The following is a 19,859-nucleotide window of genomic DNA, read 5'->3' on the forward strand; positions in this document are numbered from 1 at the left end:
AAAGTAAAATAAAGAAGCTGATAATAAATATTTTATATCTATAAGCATATTATTTTTACTCTTCTATATCCCAGGCTGTAATAATAGTGTGAAATGATTGAATGACCCTTCGGTACATTAGGAATAGACCTACATCACAATATTATGCTTCAAGTTTAATTTTAACTATGCCCTTTGGGTTGAATTTTTCTATTTAAAGCAGTATATCAAATATTTCTCAGGGTATATAAAGTTTTAGAATATAAAAAATACATTGGTTGGTAAGTTTTCTTTGCATTGTTTCAAATTCTAAAAATGAAATTGTATAACAAGGGAACTATAATCTGTTTGGATTGAACAGAAAGCTGGAAACAGAGGAATTTTGTTATATAGAAAAATAAAAAGACAGAAATGATGTTCTAAGTATATTTGTAGTTAACCACCCCCTATCCTTATAATAATAATAAATAGTGTATCTTACTTTTAAAAACACTTGATTCTCATTTAACTTGAGATGAACCAGAAATTCATTAAATATACTTATTGTGTTCAGTGAGAACAGTGCAAAGGGTAACAAATCAACAAGCAAGCCAGCAACAACAGCTATTGCAATTGAAACAGCAACTTCTTGCCAGTGGTGATAAAATTGTTAAGGGAACTGGAATTCCTACAGCTTCAATTAAAAAACCCCAATCCCAAATTGGAACGCAACAGCAAGGCCAAGTAACAACTCAGGGCCAACAGCAGGTTTGTTTTTTATCATTTACCTACTCCAATTATCTATATTTTTTATGTTTGATGATAGAAAAATCAATAATAAAATTATATTTCTGTATTTAAAGGTTATCGTTATGAAACAGCAGACATCTGGAGATGGTGCCAGTGGTGTTTCTGGAGGAAGCGGCAGCTCACAGCAGATGATAGTGATCAATCAGCCGCAAATATTGATGGATTCATTATCAGTTAAGCAGCAAAAGCAGTTGCAGCAAATCCTGACCAAGCAACAGCAGCAGGTCGATCAACAGCATACTTCAAATCAGTCAATTCAGGTACGATTGACAGTTTATTTATTGTTGTTATTTTTAATAATTGAGGGTATATGTTGACATTTACACTCAATGATGTCTCACAGTCTCTGTTCAGTTGTGAATAATGTTTTTGATTGAATATTAATCTTCACAGAAAATTTCTTTCATCCCTTGGTAATACATCCCATGTATACCAACAATTATAAACAATTGCTAAGTTTTGGGCTAATCACTGTTTTAATCTAAGGTGGGTTAGGTTCCAGAAAAAAAACATTTATTTTATATTTATATATGATACTATCATCATTGTTCACCATTTCACCCAAAACTAGGTGCAGGTGGCATGCAGGATATTTTATTTATCAGATAAAATTTTATAGCTTAAACTAACAAATTATTATTAATGTCTACAACAAATAAGGCATATCTTAATTTATAAGTGAGTTTATGAATAAATTTCTTATATAATCATGATGGTTATAAATTAATAATGATATATATGAAATTGAAATACTATATTTTCAACAGAATTTACTGTTGAATGTAATTGTAACTCAAAATTACAGAATAGCACTATAATTGTTAGGACACCTGAGGGCACTAGGTGGCTTCCATCTAGTGGTGTTCTCTATTTCCTCTATTCCGTTTCCTGTGTCTCCAACCTTCTCAAATTCTGATTCTCCACATTGGCTTGGCTACTACAATTTCTGATGTCTTCTCTTCCTCTAGAACTGAACTACACCCTGCAACTGTTCTTGCAGGACTTGCACATTAAACCTTCCGACCTGCTAATGTGCTATTACTGTTCTCTGGCCCTGAAAATGTTGTCAGGTGTTACTCTGTTCTTTTTCCTTTGTTTCTCTCTCTCTCCCCTTCACTCAAAATGTATATTTTTCACCCCTCCACCCTTTTGGATCTCTTCCTAGCCTTCTTATTAGGTATTCCTTTTTGGTGGAGGGAAACTGAACATTCTTCTGGGCAAATAATGTCGCTTCCATTCCTTTTTCTTAGATTCTTTGATCTCTTCTGTTTGTTGTTTCTTACTTTTATTGTTCAAATTTGAGTGTAACAACCCATGTTCTGGTGTTGGTTTAGGATCACCTATCGAATCTTATTGGTGTCTGGTCGGCGGCTACCCTTAAAGTTATGACCAGGTGTCCCATTGTAAAAATATTTAAACCCTTGAGTTGCTAATGACTAATTATTAATATTTAGGATGCATATTTAATTCAGCTAATTTTTTTTTTCAATCCAGTATTTTTAATGTATTGCACACTAGTGTCTTCCTATCTCTAATTCTAATCTTATCTTATCCAACATTAGAACCCAACTAAATTCTAGTTGTATTTAAATTTGTATTTTTTTTTTTTTTATTCTTTTACTTATCTCTAATTTATTTTTATAGTTGATTCTTGGTAAACAACAGACTGGCGAGCAAGGAAAAGTTGTAGCAACTGGAGGCAGCAAGACTGGTCCTATGATAGTCATGAAACCGAATGATGGTAGTGGTAAACAAGGTCAAGCAGGAGTACAACAGATGATTCTAGTGAAGCAGAGCAACAGTGGTGATAGTGGAGATCAAGGGACCACAACTCATATCACCCAGCAACAACTTCAACAGATGATATTGCTAAAACAACAACAAACTCAAGCTCAGGGCCAGGTGGGCCAACAGGGTCAGCAGTTGACACAACAGATGATTATTGTAAAGCATCCTGACCAGAAGTCAGTTCAAGTGATTCCTCAGTCCACTTCTAAAGTGAGTTATTTATTAATTTACATTAAAGGTACTTTAGAAGTGATTTTAATTATTTCTTAAATATCATTAAGCCAATTATATCGATCCAAGATGATTTTTTTTCTGCATTTATTATAGTGATGTTCTAAATTATTTTAATTATATATTTAAAGTCTCCTGACAATGGCTAATATTGATCATACAATCAATTAGTTTTTTAGTGCTTAATTTAAATGATAATCTTGCATATGCCTACCATAAGGCTATCCTAGGTTCAATTTAAACTAAGAGGTGAATAAATCTTTGAATTAGTGAGGGAATGAGTTTTTGTTTATCATAAACTTTGCATTATACTAATCAAAACTTTATTTAAATTTACTGGCACTTTATTTATACTGATTATTTACAAAATGAATTAGGAAAATAGTGACCTTACTAAAACAATATGTTTTAGGGAATGTGGCTTTCAACTTCTCTATCAGACAGTATCAAAGATCATCTGACAGATGTCAAAATCTTATTAATTCAAAAATTTATTAAATAAGATGAATTCCAGACTGACTTTCATTCCTAAGTCCTGATGGACAATCCTTAAAAACCTATCTATAGTGAATTCCAAATCCTGTACTTATCCTGTTTCTCTGGACGAACTAAATTCATTCTTTGCCAATCCTCTTCCCTCATCGCACTTCACCACATATTCCATCCCAAAAACCCATTTTGACCCTACAATTTTCTTTTTCATGGATATTTTTCCTGGAGACTTACTCTTTTCTGTACTAAAATCATATTTTACCTAAGACCTTAAAACTTCTTTTGACAAACAAAAAATCACTATCCTAGTTCTTTTTGATTTCTCAAAAGCCTTGACTCTGTCAATCATAATGCCTCTTTCCAATCTCCACAACCTCTCCTTATCAAATAATGTTTTAAAATGGTTTCATTCCTTCTTATCACTTTGCTCCTCAACTATCAATCTTCTTTAATCTTTAACAATAAAATAGTATGTATAATATAAATATACATACATATGTTTTTTTTCTTCAATAAATTTTAATTTATTTCAATATCAAATTCTCAACTATTTCTACTGTTTACTTTAGGTTTTGAGTATTTGTAATTATCAAAAATATCAAACTTAAAACAATTCTACAGCAGGCAGGTCATATCTTGAGGATAGATTTTTTGTAGTTAATCAGGATGGAAAACATTCCAACTTGTCAAATCGGCATGGAGTTGCTGCAGGGCAGCATTTTAGGACCTCTGTACTCTATATACACTTCCGATATTCTACAAACAACTAACACATTGCTTGCAACTGACACTGTAATACTTTCCACAGATGCCAACTCAATCACAACTTCTCACAACATACAGATCCATTTAAATTTGGTTTAATAAATGGCAAACAAAAATTAACCTACAAAAATCGAATCAGGTTACATTTACACTTAGGCATTTAGACTGCCCTCAACTAACACTTTACATTATCCTGTTACGTAAACAAATAGAGACAAATGCTTGAGACTTGTGATGGACAGACAACTGACCTGGAAATCACATGTGACAACTTTGAAAAAATACTGAATCACTGACTTTCGTTACTTCGACAGGTACTACATCATAAAAATAAATTATCCCTTACAAATAAACTTTAACTATACAACATGTGGCTTAGGCTTATATGGACTTAAGCCACTCTGGTGTTAAGCTCCTGCAAAAAATCCCTCCTTTAGACCATTCAGATTTTCCAATTAAAATTCTTCTGATGCATCACTCACAGTTTCTTTTACTACACAAACAAATCATTACAAAGGACCTGAACATACAATTAGTAACTGACTTAAAAACAAAAAACAGTACAAAATTTTCATGACTCACTCGCTGGACACCCCAACCTACTGGCAAACATTACTGACTGACACACTATCACTAAATCCGACAAGAAAACTAAAACGCCTCTTGAGTAGGGGTCTGCTACACTAGGTTAAGAGTTCATTCCAAGGTTTTTCCCCTCATGAATTGATACTAATCCAATGCAGAGGTTTTCAAATAAATCAAAAATTTATCCCAAATGCCCAAAAGGCATATGTAAAATTCCAAAATAAATTTCTTTTCATTGCATTAAAATTATGATTTATGAAAAATTGGAGAATCTATCAAGATCAAAGACAGATTAAAAAAAATGAGTTTTTATAAAAATTATAAAAAGTATCTAAATTAATTTTATTATGAATAAATAATTAAAAAACAATGATTTTTGATAATGTATCAGTAAAATAAATGTTTACGAAACTTGTTACATAAAAATTTGACGTTTGATGTTTTAGTGTTTTAACTTTTTTTGTCACTTCTACCAGTGTCCCTGATATTACCTAATCCTGATTTTTTTCTTCTATCAATTAAAATTAAGGTCATTAATTGTTTTTCCCTATATATTAATATATAACAACGTACTCATGTTTTTATAATTGTAGGCTCAAGCTCAGCCTCAGCCTTTGACATTAGCTCAGCTACAGCAGTTACAACAGCAACAAAGAACTTCTGTGTCAACAAGCCTTCTTTCACAACAGCGAGTTGTTGGTAAGTTCTTTAAAGCATTTTTATCCCCCCCCCCCCTTTTTTTTTTGTTCATAAGTGGAAAAGTAGGCACATTTGGATTATTGCTCTTAACTAATATTTTGAGGTCATATCTTTATGCATTATTACTAGACTGATTAGAATAAACAATTTTAAATTTCTTAAGTAAATAATAAGAAACAAAATGACAATTTTTTTTTCTATATGAAAGAAGAAAATATTTGCTGTAACGTTGAAATATCAAACTCAGTTTTATGTTAAGGACTTGCTTATTGTTTTGTTTCCTTTGAAATAGTAAACTTTTACATTGTATAGATCTTTGGAGAGAAGTGATAGGGGAGGGTACATTTTATTATATCCATTTCATGTTCCCCTAGAACACATTGGTAGGATTTCTTATTGATACACGCAACTCTAGATAATTTGAAGTTTTTGTCTGATCTCTTGAAAATCGCTCATTAAATTGAAAAAAAAATTAAGTCCACAATGTGATGATGTAAATTAAAAAATAGAGTGACTTCGTGTTATATGGAGAGATGGAACAATCGTCTATGACCACACTAAAATGGGGTTATAAAATAAAAATATTTTTTTCTTTGAATGGTAGTAATTTTTAATTATTGGCATTTTCTATTTTATTACTTATGATCATGAACTTACATGTGATTCAAATATAAAATATAAAAAGTTGGAATGAAAAAAGGTAATGAAATACTTTTCAGTATTTTGAAGTCAAATTGTTTCGAATTATTTTCATCAAACTTAAAATTGGATTGAACCCTGTAATTGAAACATTTCTACATTCTTTTAAATTGATAGACTAAACACATTTGATACAATACAATTTTAGTAGTAAATTAAAAATTAAAACTGTACTGCTACAAACCGTGGAGGGTCAGCAGTGGGGAGGGCTCCTGGGTCCTTGGAGTTTGTAGTCCGTTGTCTTACCAATGAGCTATGCCCTCCAATTTTTAGTATTGTCTGCTGATATTGTTCCAAATATTCATGGGATCTTGCTAAGTAATTTGAAACCATCAAATATAAACATTGATTGAGCCATTTGGCCAAAAACTTGTTATTTACTTATAATGGACTGACTTAACACATTACTCTTCTCGTAGCTATGCCTTTGTTGAATAAAAGTGGGGTATAAAACAAACAATATGAAAACCCCATGTGTTATGAAATTACCTACTTTATGTTCTGGGAATGGCCCTTATTGATAGACAATTTAAGAATGTTATTATTTAATGTTTCTATCTCAGTACAAGAAATCTGAAAATATTTATTGGAAAATTATAAATGTTTTGAAACTGATTCACAGTGAGCACTTCTGGAGGTACGAGCTTGATAAAGTCTCAAGTTGCAACAGGTACCAGTGCCGGAAGTCCAGTAGTTGCGAAAGTAGTTCCTGCTAGTGGAAACAGCACTCCTATAATCACAATGGAAAGTTTACTTTCGGCTGCTAAGCATTCTCAAACCACACAGCAAGGTAATCTAGTAATTCATCATTGTCTTTACATTGTGTTTTTGACTTTGAGTTTTTTTTTAAAGAACTACTAGTGCTCTTGACTGTATATATTTATTTTCTAAACTGAAAATAATATTTATTTGAATTCATCTTGACTTTACTAATGGTCTTCAAACACAATAAAAGTTCAATCATTATATAACAATTTTATCTTTTTCAGCCACAGTAAGGTTGCCTGCTGTAACTAGGGCTGTTCCATCTCAGTATGCTGTTGTTTCATTACCTCAACAGAGGGTGGTTCAAACTTCTGTGCCACAAGTAAGAAAAAATAGTTGCTATTAAAGTTTATGATTATGTTTTGTAGAAAAAAATATTTTTAAATAATTTTTATTCAATAATTATTACTTAACTATAAATATTAAGAGGAGTTATTATGTTACTATGAAGCCTACTTTGTTTTTTATTGAAATGTATCACTGGTTATTTTTTTAATTTTCCTTCGAGGGTACTTGGCTGATTTGTCACCAGTCACAAGTTACCACAATGAGATCCTCGGAACTCTAAATAATCATCCACCCTTTTGTTTCAAAATCTTTAATCCTTGAGACATTTATTTATCTTTAATCCTTGAGGCTACTACCTTCACATATCAGGCAGCTAGATCGATAATAGATTGTTCTGAAAAAATTATATTATCAAGTGATGAACCCAGATGAATCTTGATTCTCTTTTCAACTAGAGTCAAATAATTGCAATTGGGGTTTCAACAACTGATGGTTCTTCTACTGTTTGAAGAAAGATACTTGAAATTTCTACCTATATTAAGAATAATTTTATCTTTTTATTTATAATGTTTATCCAGGTTTTTCTATGTATTTATATATTTATTAAGGATTGCTATGTGGCATTATGTTTTTTGATTTCTAATTTATAAGAAAAAATAATTTTTAGCATTATATAACACAGAAAATTAGAAGAGCTAGTAAATCTTGTTAAAATTTTAAGACACACATAGATGCACCGTTCCTGACAAGGTTTAAATGGAATAAAAAAGTCTAGACAAGATTAAAACACATCCTTTTTTGTTTAGTTATTCTTTAATATATTGTTTTTATGAATAGGCTGGAAGCAGTGATTCTTCTAATTCAACGACAAGTGTGAAAATGGCAACAGCTCAGGGTGTGAGGATTCCAGGGTTGAACCTTACTCAGATTGCTGGGAAGCAAGTTCTTTTAGCTAGCAAGCCTACTCAACAAGCTGCTACATTGCAAGGACAGGTTAGTAATAAATGATTGGGCAATTTTTTATTTATATAATCATTTGCTTGTAGAAGTGGTGATGTACTCGTTTTAGTCATGGACATGCTCTAAGTTTAAGAAAACATGTTCATTGATATCTAATAAATTTTTTTGAGTGATCATTATACTTCCTCTAACTCCTTATACTTTAAAGAATAAAAAGTTTGAATGGATTGTTGTATTTTGGTTTTAAGTAGTATTGTCACTTCAAAACGTTTAACGTTCTTTAGTACTCCAAATGAAGATTCTTTCATTTCAATTAAAATTATTTTATTTTCTGTTAATTTTTTTTTAGAACGTGGTGTTAGGAAATTCTGGAGGTCAAGCTCTACTGGTTGGTGGTAGTGGTAGTCAACAGGGTACGCTCACATTGCTGCAACAAGGGTCACAGCAGATTCTCATACCTCCTGGTGCCCTTAAGACTCTTCAGGGTCTTAAAGTGATTCCTTTAGCAGCTACTGGAAAACATCCTCAGCAAGGTAAGGTTGTATATATATTGTAGTGATATTGTACATCTCTTATTGAATAAAATCATAAAGTGTTGACTGTTGACAAGAACAGGATAGAGACATTGTAAATTAAACTATTATATATTGAATATTATGAAAAATATTAAACAGGTTGATTAATATTAATCAAATCATAACAATGAAGAAAACATTGTTATCTTAATAATATAAAAAAATTATGAGGTGTAGATAGTTGACCGTAGATTAATGATTGGAGAAGTTTGTCGGGGAGTGCGGTCAGTAAAGAACAACATAAATAAACAAAACCATATTTATTTATTTTATGCCGATGTTTCGACCTGAATTTCAGGGCTATAGGACAAAAGAGATAACAACAACATTTAGAGAAACATACAATTGAACAGGAATAGTATACAAACAAATTTAGAATTATACAAAATATTGAATTAAATCATCAATGATAAAAATTGATAACTGATAATTGAATAATAAAAAAATTTTTAATTGATTGATAATCGTGGAACTGGATGCATATAATATAAGATATGCAAGTAGTGTCTAGAAAACTGAAAAAATAAATAAATAAATTGAATCTACAAATTGAACACTATGACAGACAATGAAAAATAGTGAGTGGCTTATATCTGAATTACAGTGTGAGTATTAACTTATATACCTATACTAAAAATATAAATATATATATATATTATGATATACATATACAATAGGAAAAGGTAGAATATGGAGAATGGGAAAAGAATAATGTAACAAATATGAGAACGAGAAAGGAGACTTACGTTATGGCGTAGAAGGTAGGCCTGCAACTGAATTTGCAGGTAGAATGCAACTTGTGATATATGCGCATCTTATATTATACATATCTTCTTACCTACATGATATTATATTTCATCTGTCACTGTTTTCAATCTACTACCATCCAGTTCCACGATTATCAATAAATTAAAAATTTTTTTATTATTCAATTATCAGTTATCAATTTTTATCATTTATGATTTAATTCAATATTTTGTATAATTCTAAATTTGTTTGTATACTATTCCTTTTCATTTATGATTTAATTCAATATTTTGTATAATTCTAAATTTGTTTGTATACTATTTCTGTTCAATTGTATGTTTCTCTAAATGTTGTTGTTATCTCTTTTGTTCTATAGCCCTGAAATTCAGGTCGAAACGTCGGCATAAAATAAATAAATATGGTTTTGTTTATTTATGTTGTTCTTTGCTGACCGCACCCTCCGACAAACTTCTCCAATAATTAATAAAAAAATTATATATTTTGTATGTAAAAATTCATAATTTATTTGATGAATCTAAATTAAGAATTATTTATTAATTAGAAATAACATTTTCTTATATTGGTCTTTTACCACTTTCCATATACTGTTCATGACCACAGGTAAAATAATTATAGTAATTCCTTCATAAAACTGCTTCATGAAGGAATTACTATTGCTTAATGTTATGACGTACATTACAATATTTTCTCAGATCATAGCTCATTATTTAATTATTAATAACCATTATCTGCTCTAGGACGACAGCAAGTTTTTGCTAGGATAATAAATCCAAGCAATGTAAGACCTGTGATAACTACTAACATTGTTCAAGAAGGACCTCAGCAACCTCCACCTTCAAAGGAATAATCAATTCTTAATTTTATTTTAATAATTTAGAAACTTCAGCAATTGAACAAAAGTACATCAATGATAACAAATCAGAGCCCTAAAATCTTCAAAATATTTTGTATATTTATAAAATAATATAATATATTTATACATCATATTGTTACATAGTATATCACAAAGATATAATTTATACATAAAATACTGTTTAAAACATAATAAATACAATACTTTAAAGCTAGAAAAAATAAACTGTTTTTTCAATGCCAATAATGACTAAAAACAAAATTAGATTAGGACTTGAAAATATCAGTAAATCTTTTGCTAGCTTTACTACAGCTTTCATGAGGGATATAAAAAAAATCTAACATTCTCGTGAATCATCAATGGCAGGATTTGTATAAATTTCATTTTCTAGATAAATTCTATGGATAAAATCTTTGGATTTTTGGACTCAGACATTATTATATGCAGATGTCAGATATTATTAGCAGGTGCCAAGATGCAAAATTGAGCTGATTGACGTACAGGTGTAATAACGATCTAGGTTTTATTATTTTTTCTGACTTCATGGATAGTGTATTCGATTATAGATCATGGGGGAATGTTTGTGGCATCCGGGAAAACTTTCTATCTTTTTCTTTTCAATGGAGTAATACATTCACCCATCACTTATCTCATCATCCTCACTTTAGCATTTTCATTGTAAGTGGTTCTAGCATAACTCCCTCCAATTTCTTCACTATTACTCTGTTTAATGCTGAGTCTATCGCTACTTTGGCATTTAATTCAACTGAGTATAGTATTAAATTTATTATGTTTTAAATGGCAATTTATGTACAAATTATATTTTATTAACATGTTTTTTTAATGAAAACAGTTTTTTTTTCGGTTTTGGAAAACTGAAATAACTCAAGGCATGGTTGATCTCATCATATTTGAGTTTTTATCTAATGTATATTTTTTGTTTAGTTAAATTGTTGCAGATATCGAGTTATATAATTTTTTTTAATTGTATATCTTATATTTATTTAATTAATGGGATTGAATGCAATTTAGACTTGATTACTTTATTTAGTAATATGTTTCATATTATTTCATATTTAATTATTCATATTAATGACGTATTAACCATTATAATGCTTTATTAAAAGTATAATTTAAGTATATTATGTTCATAGTAATAAGTTGTATATCAGTGAAACTATTGAGTCTGTAGTTTCCATATTGAACTAAGTAAAATTAATATTTAGAAAAAAAATTGCAATGTTAATATTAAACAACAAAGGCTGTGTTATTTCGTTCTTATGTATATTATTCCTAATTTGACTAATGTACATTTAATTGTGATCAATGTATTTATTTTTTAAGTTTTAGGAATGCTATTTTGATTACTGATAATTATGTTAATAATATTATAATTGGTAATCCTTTAATTGTTACTTTCCTAATTAATAAATTAAATCTTTATTATTAATTTAGATATTTTAATTTATTTCTATGACTAACAATGAACTTGGCATTAAGTAATTACTGACCTTTAAAGAAAAGCAGTAATTAAAAAAATAAAAGGTAATGATTTTTTTAAATACTTATTTTTATCTTGAAATTTCTATAAATTTAACAATCTGTGATTAATGAACGTTTTTAAGTCCTTCATTTATGAACTGATGGTGTTTTTTGGAAGTTTTCAGAGATCTCTGTGATATGAAATATTATTCTGTCTTTGAAGTCTGAAAATTTGTCTGGTGTATGCATTATGTAATGGCAAATCTTACATCTTAATGCCTGCTCTTAGTTTCCATTAATAAAATCAACCTTATTCCTGAATGAAAGTTTTTTCTTTTATATAAAAACTAAATTGCCAATGCTGTTGTTATTTCACAGTTGTGTGATCTGAAGTCAAGTAAGAATCGACTTATTTAGAAAGAAGCGACACTTGGCGTTAGCCACTGCCATTCATATGGCTTACTACTTTGTAAAGTTTTGAATAAATATAGAGAGCTGTGATCATCTTAATACAATCACGGTTTTGTTTATCTATGTATGATGTCATAATCAAACCATTGATTACATTTTTTAATGCTGTTTTAGCAATTTAATTTGATTTTATTTATCTGCTTAAAATAATAAATTCAATAGCTTGTATTTATTCTTTCTTTTGAATTATTTTGTTGAATTTCTGGGAAGAGATCTGATTTTGTTTTTAATTTACTGTTTGTTTATTTAAATAATATTTTTTCACTATTAATTGTGGAATATAAAGTTTGACTAGTTATATTCTGGTGTTAATAAACACAAGGTGTTAAATTGTAACTATCTGTAAATTTGTAAATATATAATTGTAAAACACCATTGTAAAAAGTTACCTAATTGTACAAATGGTTAAGGAATTAAAACACTTATTTATGACATCGTAAATTAGTTGTAAATTTATATGTTTATTTGCATGTAAATAATAGAGATTATTCACAAATGAATATATTATGTATTGTTTAATATGTATATTATACATACATGTAATAATATTATCTTTAATAAAGATGTCTCACTATTTTTTCTTTATGAAATCATGATTTATTATGTAATTACCTACTTAAAGATCTTTTCCTCCATAAAATTGATTCTTGACCTTATATTTTTGTTTCTATTTATCTTCACATAATCTATGATTTATTTTGTTAGTGGCCATGAATCTTTCTTAGGATGGCAGTCCACTTTGTCTGTTTAACAATGAAGCATACTAAAGTACAAAATTAATTAAAATACTACTTACCTTTTCAGAAACTTATTTCTTTAAAATTATGTAAGTAGTTTGGTTTGTAATTTGAAGTATATCAAGAACTAAGTATGTAATGTTTAGTTTTGGATTGAACTAATACAAAAGTAATTGAAGACATGAGTGATGAATGAAGGTTTATGTTACAAACATATGAATCTGCGAGAAATTGGATTTAATGATTTTTTATTCCTATTAGTTTTCGGAAAACTTAATTTTTAATTTCTGAAAATTAATACAGTTTAAGGTTAAGGAAAATAAAACAATTATATGGTACTATGTAGAAAGGTGTCTTAAAAATCTCTATCATATTGTAATTATTCACTGAAAAGATAGTTTTTTTCTCCACCCATGATCATTTTTTTTTGGGTCTACCCAAAACTAAACGTTACCCAGTTAATGTCAAAGATAAAATCTTGTTCTAAATTAAAGTATGCTGAAGATGATTCTTAATGATTATTAAGTATGATATAGTTAATATTGTTTTGGGTTCTAGATAAATACTACTTAGCAATCTACCCCTTCCCTTAATAATTGTGTGTTTCACTTAACTTTTTATGTTTAGTTCCTAATGAGACACTGCTAAACACAATAAATCAATATTGATTGTGCCTATAATATAATAATATTTTAGGCGGAATTCATTATTTGAAAACTAGGTACTCCCTTAGTTGCTTAAACATTCTGTTTGTTTTAGAAAAGAAAAAACTAAGAGGAAAAAAATCTCACAATTAAGACATTTTCTTAAACTAAGTTTTAAAGAAATTATTAAGTTTTCTTACTTGTGTCCTTTCAGAAGAAAAATTTGGGTTTACTAATGAATGTTGGGAAAGCCATTTTAAGTAAAAAATTATTCAATATATTTTATATCATAATTGATTTCTGAAACTTTTACAGATCAAAGCTGTATTATGTTTATAAAAACATAAATTTGTTTAAAAAAAAAAAATCATTTTCAATGATCTTTGATGATTGATTTTATTTAATGAAGTACTAACATTAGTGAAAAATACATTATCAGGAGTTGACTTTTAATAGTTTAATTGGGCTAAGATAGGTTTTTGAGTCTTGGAAGTATTTTATTGAGGCTGTGGTAAGTATGTCCATGTATAATTTTTCTTAAAATGACTTCAATGATTTCTTCAAGTTTTTTATGTGTATTCTCTATACCCTGTACATAATAATAAGAATTATGATGAACCTATATCTCTTGATTTAAAACATGGTGCTTTATAACTTGAAAATTACTTTAAAAATTAGAGTATGTGAAAAAAGGGATTAAAAAAACAGTATAGAAATTAATAAACACATTTCCACTTTATTACTGTCAGGAGTAGAAAAGACAAGTGGTTTTTTAAGACGGTTACACAAAGATCACAGCAATAAATATACAAAACCATATTTATATCCACATCATATGTATATATCATATATATATATAGATCATTTATAAGGTTGTTTATATATATATGTATATATGTACATATAAGACACTTATTTTCTTATCTAGTATAATTTTTTGTTATATGCATTATTTAAACATTAATATTGTTTGGTAAAACACTGCCATTGCCAAATATACAAGGTTAAATTATGACAAATAAAAGAAATTTTTGTATTAATTTTATTAAATTAAATGATTGTTGTATTTAGATGTAGATATTCTTAAATAATGGAAGAAAGCCATAATTTAATCTTGTACTTCTTACTTCAGGCATAAAATCAAGTATGCATTAATTATTTGCTCAACAGACAAAACCAAACAGATCTTGCTTATTAAAAGCTTTCCTTCTTAAGAGAATATTTTTCTTGATAAATTATGTAAAAATATAGAAAATGGCTAATGATATAGAAAAATTATTACTAAAAAATCTATAGAGCTCTATTCTTTGATGCAAATCAGTTATGAGTTCATAGGGAACACATGTGAATAAATCGTATTAACATAGCCACATAATCTAGTGAGTATCAAATAAAAAAAAAAAAAACCAACAAAAAACAGTCTCTTGTGATATCTTTGTTTTAAAAATTTTTATATAATAAAATTATTTTGTATTAAGTTACATTGTTAATATATCCTTATCACACAAAAAAATATATACAATATATGAACAACTGGATGAGTGATTAAACACACAAAACATAATAACATGGTTCCATTTAAAATTAATGGATTGGCAAATAAATTTATAATAAAAAAAACTTGTTACTTAATAAAAATAAAATTTATTTAAATTTGATTTCAAGTAGTTACACAAGATGTTGGCATGGTCTACACTCTTCCTTTCACTAACTTCATGTGCAATTGGTTAATAGTTTTTTTCAATCCTATTTTCATGTATAGAGTTAAGAAAAAATTGGTAATCACTTGATGAACTTGGGTAACCTGTACCAACCAACATAGTTTCTATCTTAAAATGAATGATTTTTCTGCACTTGTTTGTTGTTGTATAGGTTCACTATGAGATCTCATAGATGACAATTTAATTACACCACTGTAATAGATACTGAAAGTTTCTTGTTTGAAATTTGACAAACAAATTTTCCAATCTGGCTTGATTAATGGATATTTCTTATCCCAATCAGTGGATTAGTATAGATGGAGGGAGAAGGAACAAAGGGAGCACTTTCTCCGGCAAGCACTTTACAAGGGGGAGCAAAAGCCCTGGGGATCCAATTAAAAATTATGTTCTTAATAAATAAAGTGTTTTTCATTTTGGAAGAGCCTGTAGTTTTAGAATGATATTTATTATGATTTCGAATGAACAATAAATTGTCTTAAATTAAAAATACTGTATTTAAACAACAATTTATTAATATCAGAATACAAAATATATTTTTGCATTTATCCGTAGTTTCATTGTTTGAAAGAATTTTAATTTTTGGAGAGAAATATCTCTATGCAGCCTAATATTTTTCTGGGGACTAGTACATTTCATGTTTAAAATATTATCATATTTTGTGGGAGGAGAGGAAAGGAGTATCATATTTGACATCTTTCCCGGGTGGCAGATACCGATACCATGTCACAGATTCCAAAAAAAATCTCTTTGGCACCCTTTGGTTTTGTAAAATCATAATAAAGGGATGGTTTAGGATATTTCGTGACATGTTTACTAAATAACAGTTATTATAGTACTATTTAGTTTTTAAAAGTTTTCACAAAGCTATTTGTTGATATATTACATATAGGATAAAAAAATTCACTTGTTAGATTGAAGCTGAAGAGGATAAGTTTAAGAAAAATAAATATAAGAACTATATAAATTTATTTGCCAACCCAATGTATTTATACAGTAAAAAATGAACTGTCCACAGGGCCTGATATTGTTGACAGATTATACTTAAAATATAACTGTGTTAAAATATCATAGTGAAGTTGAATTTAAAACATTTACAAATTATTTAGTTATAAATTGTTGAATGATAATAATGAGTATAATTTTCCTGAATGAATAAAAATAATGTAAATTTTCACTTAAAAAGCTATCAGATTCAAATGGTAAATTAATATAACACTATCATACAAAGTTATTACACCAAAGTATATTGATAATAATTATTAAAATTTTATATTATTTTAACAACTAATGGTAACAGAAGACGTATTAGCAGTCTCAATTTTTATATTTTAATAAAAAAAAAAAAAAAAATGTATTTTATCTTTTCCATGAGGATGTTAGAAAACCTCCTAAACCACTGTTAGTACACATTATTAATAAATCAAGATAAATTCATCAATTAACTAACATCGGGGCAATGTTTATACATAATGACTGATATTACCATCAGTAATTTCTTAGAGAATTGTGATTAAACAATCTGGTACTCAAGTAGGGACTAAAGTTACTGTTGTTTTAGTATTTATGAAAACTATTTGAGAAATAGTATTATTATTATAAGTATTATTTTCTTATGGTCTGTGCATCAAAGTATTTTCCTTTCATCAACTATCTAATTCAAAAGGATCTGCATCAGGAATTTTTTGGTAAAGTGGCACAGGCCAAGTTTATAAATAGGAAAAATAGTTACACGAGGTAAGAAACAACATTAATTTTTAAATCTTAAGTGATTATGAAGATCTGGAATCTAGACCAAGGGATCGACGATCCACACATTAGAACAAAATTAACTAAACGAGAGGAATCAGCTTCAGCTGATAGGTGGTGACAGAGTATTGGGTTTGGCTCCAAGAGGAGACAGTGATTATCAGCACCTTGTCTACTCATTGTCTATTTTCAAACTAATTTTTCACAAAATAACTTAAAATGAATATGTTTAGTTGGTACAAGGCATCATCAAAAGCTAAAATAATAATTTAATACACAAATAAAGGAAAATAAAGTCTATTTTTTTGGAGATCACTAAAATATTAACAAATTTAATAGATGTAAAACCTCAAACAGTTTGTGATACATTTTAAATTGAATAAAACAATACAAAGCAGGAAATTTTTTTTCCTTTATTTATTCAAAATAAACTCTCGTATTAAAACTTTTTGTATAACTTGTACCTTCTCTTGAAAGGATGGCTCAAAAAATTAATCAATAAAAATCATTAAAATTATAATTATCAAAATTTTAAATAATAATAATGGATTTCATAAAATGTACAGTTTAGGATATAATTTAATTCAATAGGGAAGACAAAATATACCAAGAATGAAATGGAAGAAGATAAGATAGAGAACAGTCACCGGAAAGAATGGACCTGAGACAAAAAAATTATTTGTGACAAGGCCAAATTGTTGTGGAAAGTAGGGAGAGTTTTATAAATAGACACGAGAGGGTGTTTTCATAAACAGACGTCACGACAGATTGTTCTAGAGCAAAGCGCCATGCCTGCTTTGTTCTCAGCAGTATCATAGTGCCGCCATCTACTGTTTTATTTACAAACCAAAATAATCAAACCTATTTTCTATGACACATATTAAGAAGTAATTGGTATAGTGAAAAATCCTTTGAATAAAAAAAAAATTACTCAACATGAGAAAAAATGCTAGAAATTAGAGCTTAATATAACATAAAATGGTTAAGAGAAATTAAGTTTTAAATGCAAGAAGATTATGTGAGCTAGGATGCATTTCTAAAAAGAACAAAACCTGTTTGAAACTTAACCAGACAGAAACTTATCTGATTTTTTCCGAATAGGAACAGTGGTTTCAAAGCTGCTTTCTGGGTTCACTAAGTTCTTAAACTATAAGTATCTGACATCAGGCAGAAGATAAACCAGGTTGCTGGAATACATCACTAATAAATATATGCCCTTATAATAACTGCATGGTTGAAAATCAGCCATCTATATATTATAACATTGTCTTCTTGGGCTATTATGTGATCAATTTATTGTACAGCTTCGAATCACATCTTTATAGTTTTCAAAAAATAAAAATAATTTTTATAAAGTTAATAAAAACAAAATAAGGATTCCTGGTTGATTATAGTTTATAGAGACTACAAAAAATAAGTTTATTAAAATTCACTTTCTGAATCTGATATCCTTAAAAATAAAATTGAATGTTTTCATTAATAAAATTCAAACCAACTCCCTACAATAAATTACGTACATTCAACTAATAATCTTCCAACTAAAACATGAAAGTTTAAATAGTAATATAAATCATACCATTTTATATTATTGATATATATGTTTTAGCATAACCTGAAATATAAATAATATGAAACATAGAAACTATTTAGAATATTCAAAAAATAAATAAATTAACACACTGACTTTTATTTGCTCATTGCAGTCTTATAGTTACAAAATTAAATACTTTGTCACAAATCTATTTTACTACCTGATATATAATAAAATTCCAAGTCATATTAGTTGGTAAAATATGTTTTCAGAGAAACAATTTTGTTTTTTATGTTAAGTTAAAAATTCAAAAAGAATTTTTTTTAATTAAAGAAAGGAAAAAAAAACATTTAATAAAAAACAAATGGAACTCAATCATAATAGCTATTTTATTAATAAATAAATGGGGGGTATGAAATAACAAACAAAAATACGAATATAACTATCTTAATAACTGGCAAAAATCTAGGGCTAACTTATGATAAATTATTCAAGAATTGATTACCAACTCCCTCGTTCAATGAATGTAAATAGAATCATATTCAAATATTACTCCATTATATAATAAATAGCTAAGGCATGAAAGAACAACAAAAATATTGAGAAATAAAAACTTTTTATAGTTTGTGAAAATCAATAGAAACAAAAATAGATTAGTGTAAAAAATATGTATTTTTAAAGTAAAAAAAAATTGTAATAATTATTTTGTATATTTCTTAATTAAATTAATTAACAATCACACTTAAAATTTAAATCATTAAAGTTTAACCATCAGTCAAAGTTTGTTTAAAAATTGATGTGCTGTTAAAAAATGGGTATAATTGCTAATTACATTTAAGGGAAGAAATATTAAGACAACTGCTTACAAAAAAAAAAAATAAACAGAACATAGAAACTATATACCAGGAATTCCAGTCTTTGACTTTGATAATCAATCAGATTTTTTATCCTGATAAGGACCCAAAAGGTATTGAACAACCAATGTGTTAATTTATTTTATTTGAGAGATATATAAGTTGACAGAAATACAGATTTAAGTAATGATTGATTGAACGAATAATGAATTATTACTAGATAAACCTTTCAACACAAAAATATTTAGCCCTTTGTATTAATCTGTCAAACCAGTCGCATAACCATTAAAAAAAAATACAGTTTCTGCTAAAAGTTAGACAGTTTTATTGTTAATAAATACAAATTTACTGGCACCAAATCAACAAAGAATGCGGCAAAACAGTTTAACAATATTTACACGAAAAGAAGATATACGAGCTTGGGACAGTTATTAAAT

General features: G+C 28.1%; 1 protein-coding gene across 2 annotated transcripts in view; it reads left to right on the top strand.

Annotated features, from left to right (window-relative positions):
* LOC106686288 (nuclear factor related to kappa-B-binding protein) overlaps positions 1-12,779 on the top strand; it is a 26,050-nt gene extending 13,271 nt beyond the window's left edge. For both annotated transcript variants that reach the window (XM_067052645.1, XM_014429489.3), the window contains exons 16-24: positions 533-726; positions 822-1,028; positions 2,413-2,766; positions 5,223-5,328; positions 6,650-6,817; positions 7,017-7,114; positions 7,918-8,073; positions 8,390-8,573; positions 10,121-12,779. In XM_067052645.1, the coding sequence (XP_066908746.1) occupies positions 533-726; positions 822-1,028; positions 2,413-2,766; positions 5,223-5,328; positions 6,650-6,817; positions 7,017-7,114; positions 7,918-8,073; positions 8,390-8,573; positions 10,121-10,230 (1,577 nt within the window). In that variant the 3' untranslated portion in view covers positions 10,231-12,779. The remainder of the gene's footprint in view (positions 1-532; positions 727-821; positions 1,029-2,412; positions 2,767-5,222; positions 5,329-6,649; positions 6,818-7,016; positions 7,115-7,917; positions 8,074-8,389; positions 8,574-10,120) is intronic.
* The last annotated feature ends 7,080 nt before the right edge of the window (positions 12,780-19,859 follow it).

This window comes from Halyomorpha halys, unplaced genomic scaffold (genome assembly GCF_000696795.3).
Source record: "Halyomorpha halys isolate HHAL.00 unplaced genomic scaffold, Hhal_1.1 Scaffold803.1, whole genome shotgun sequence".
Taxonomy (NCBI): Eukaryota; Metazoa; Arthropoda; class Insecta; order Hemiptera; family Pentatomidae; genus Halyomorpha; species Halyomorpha halys.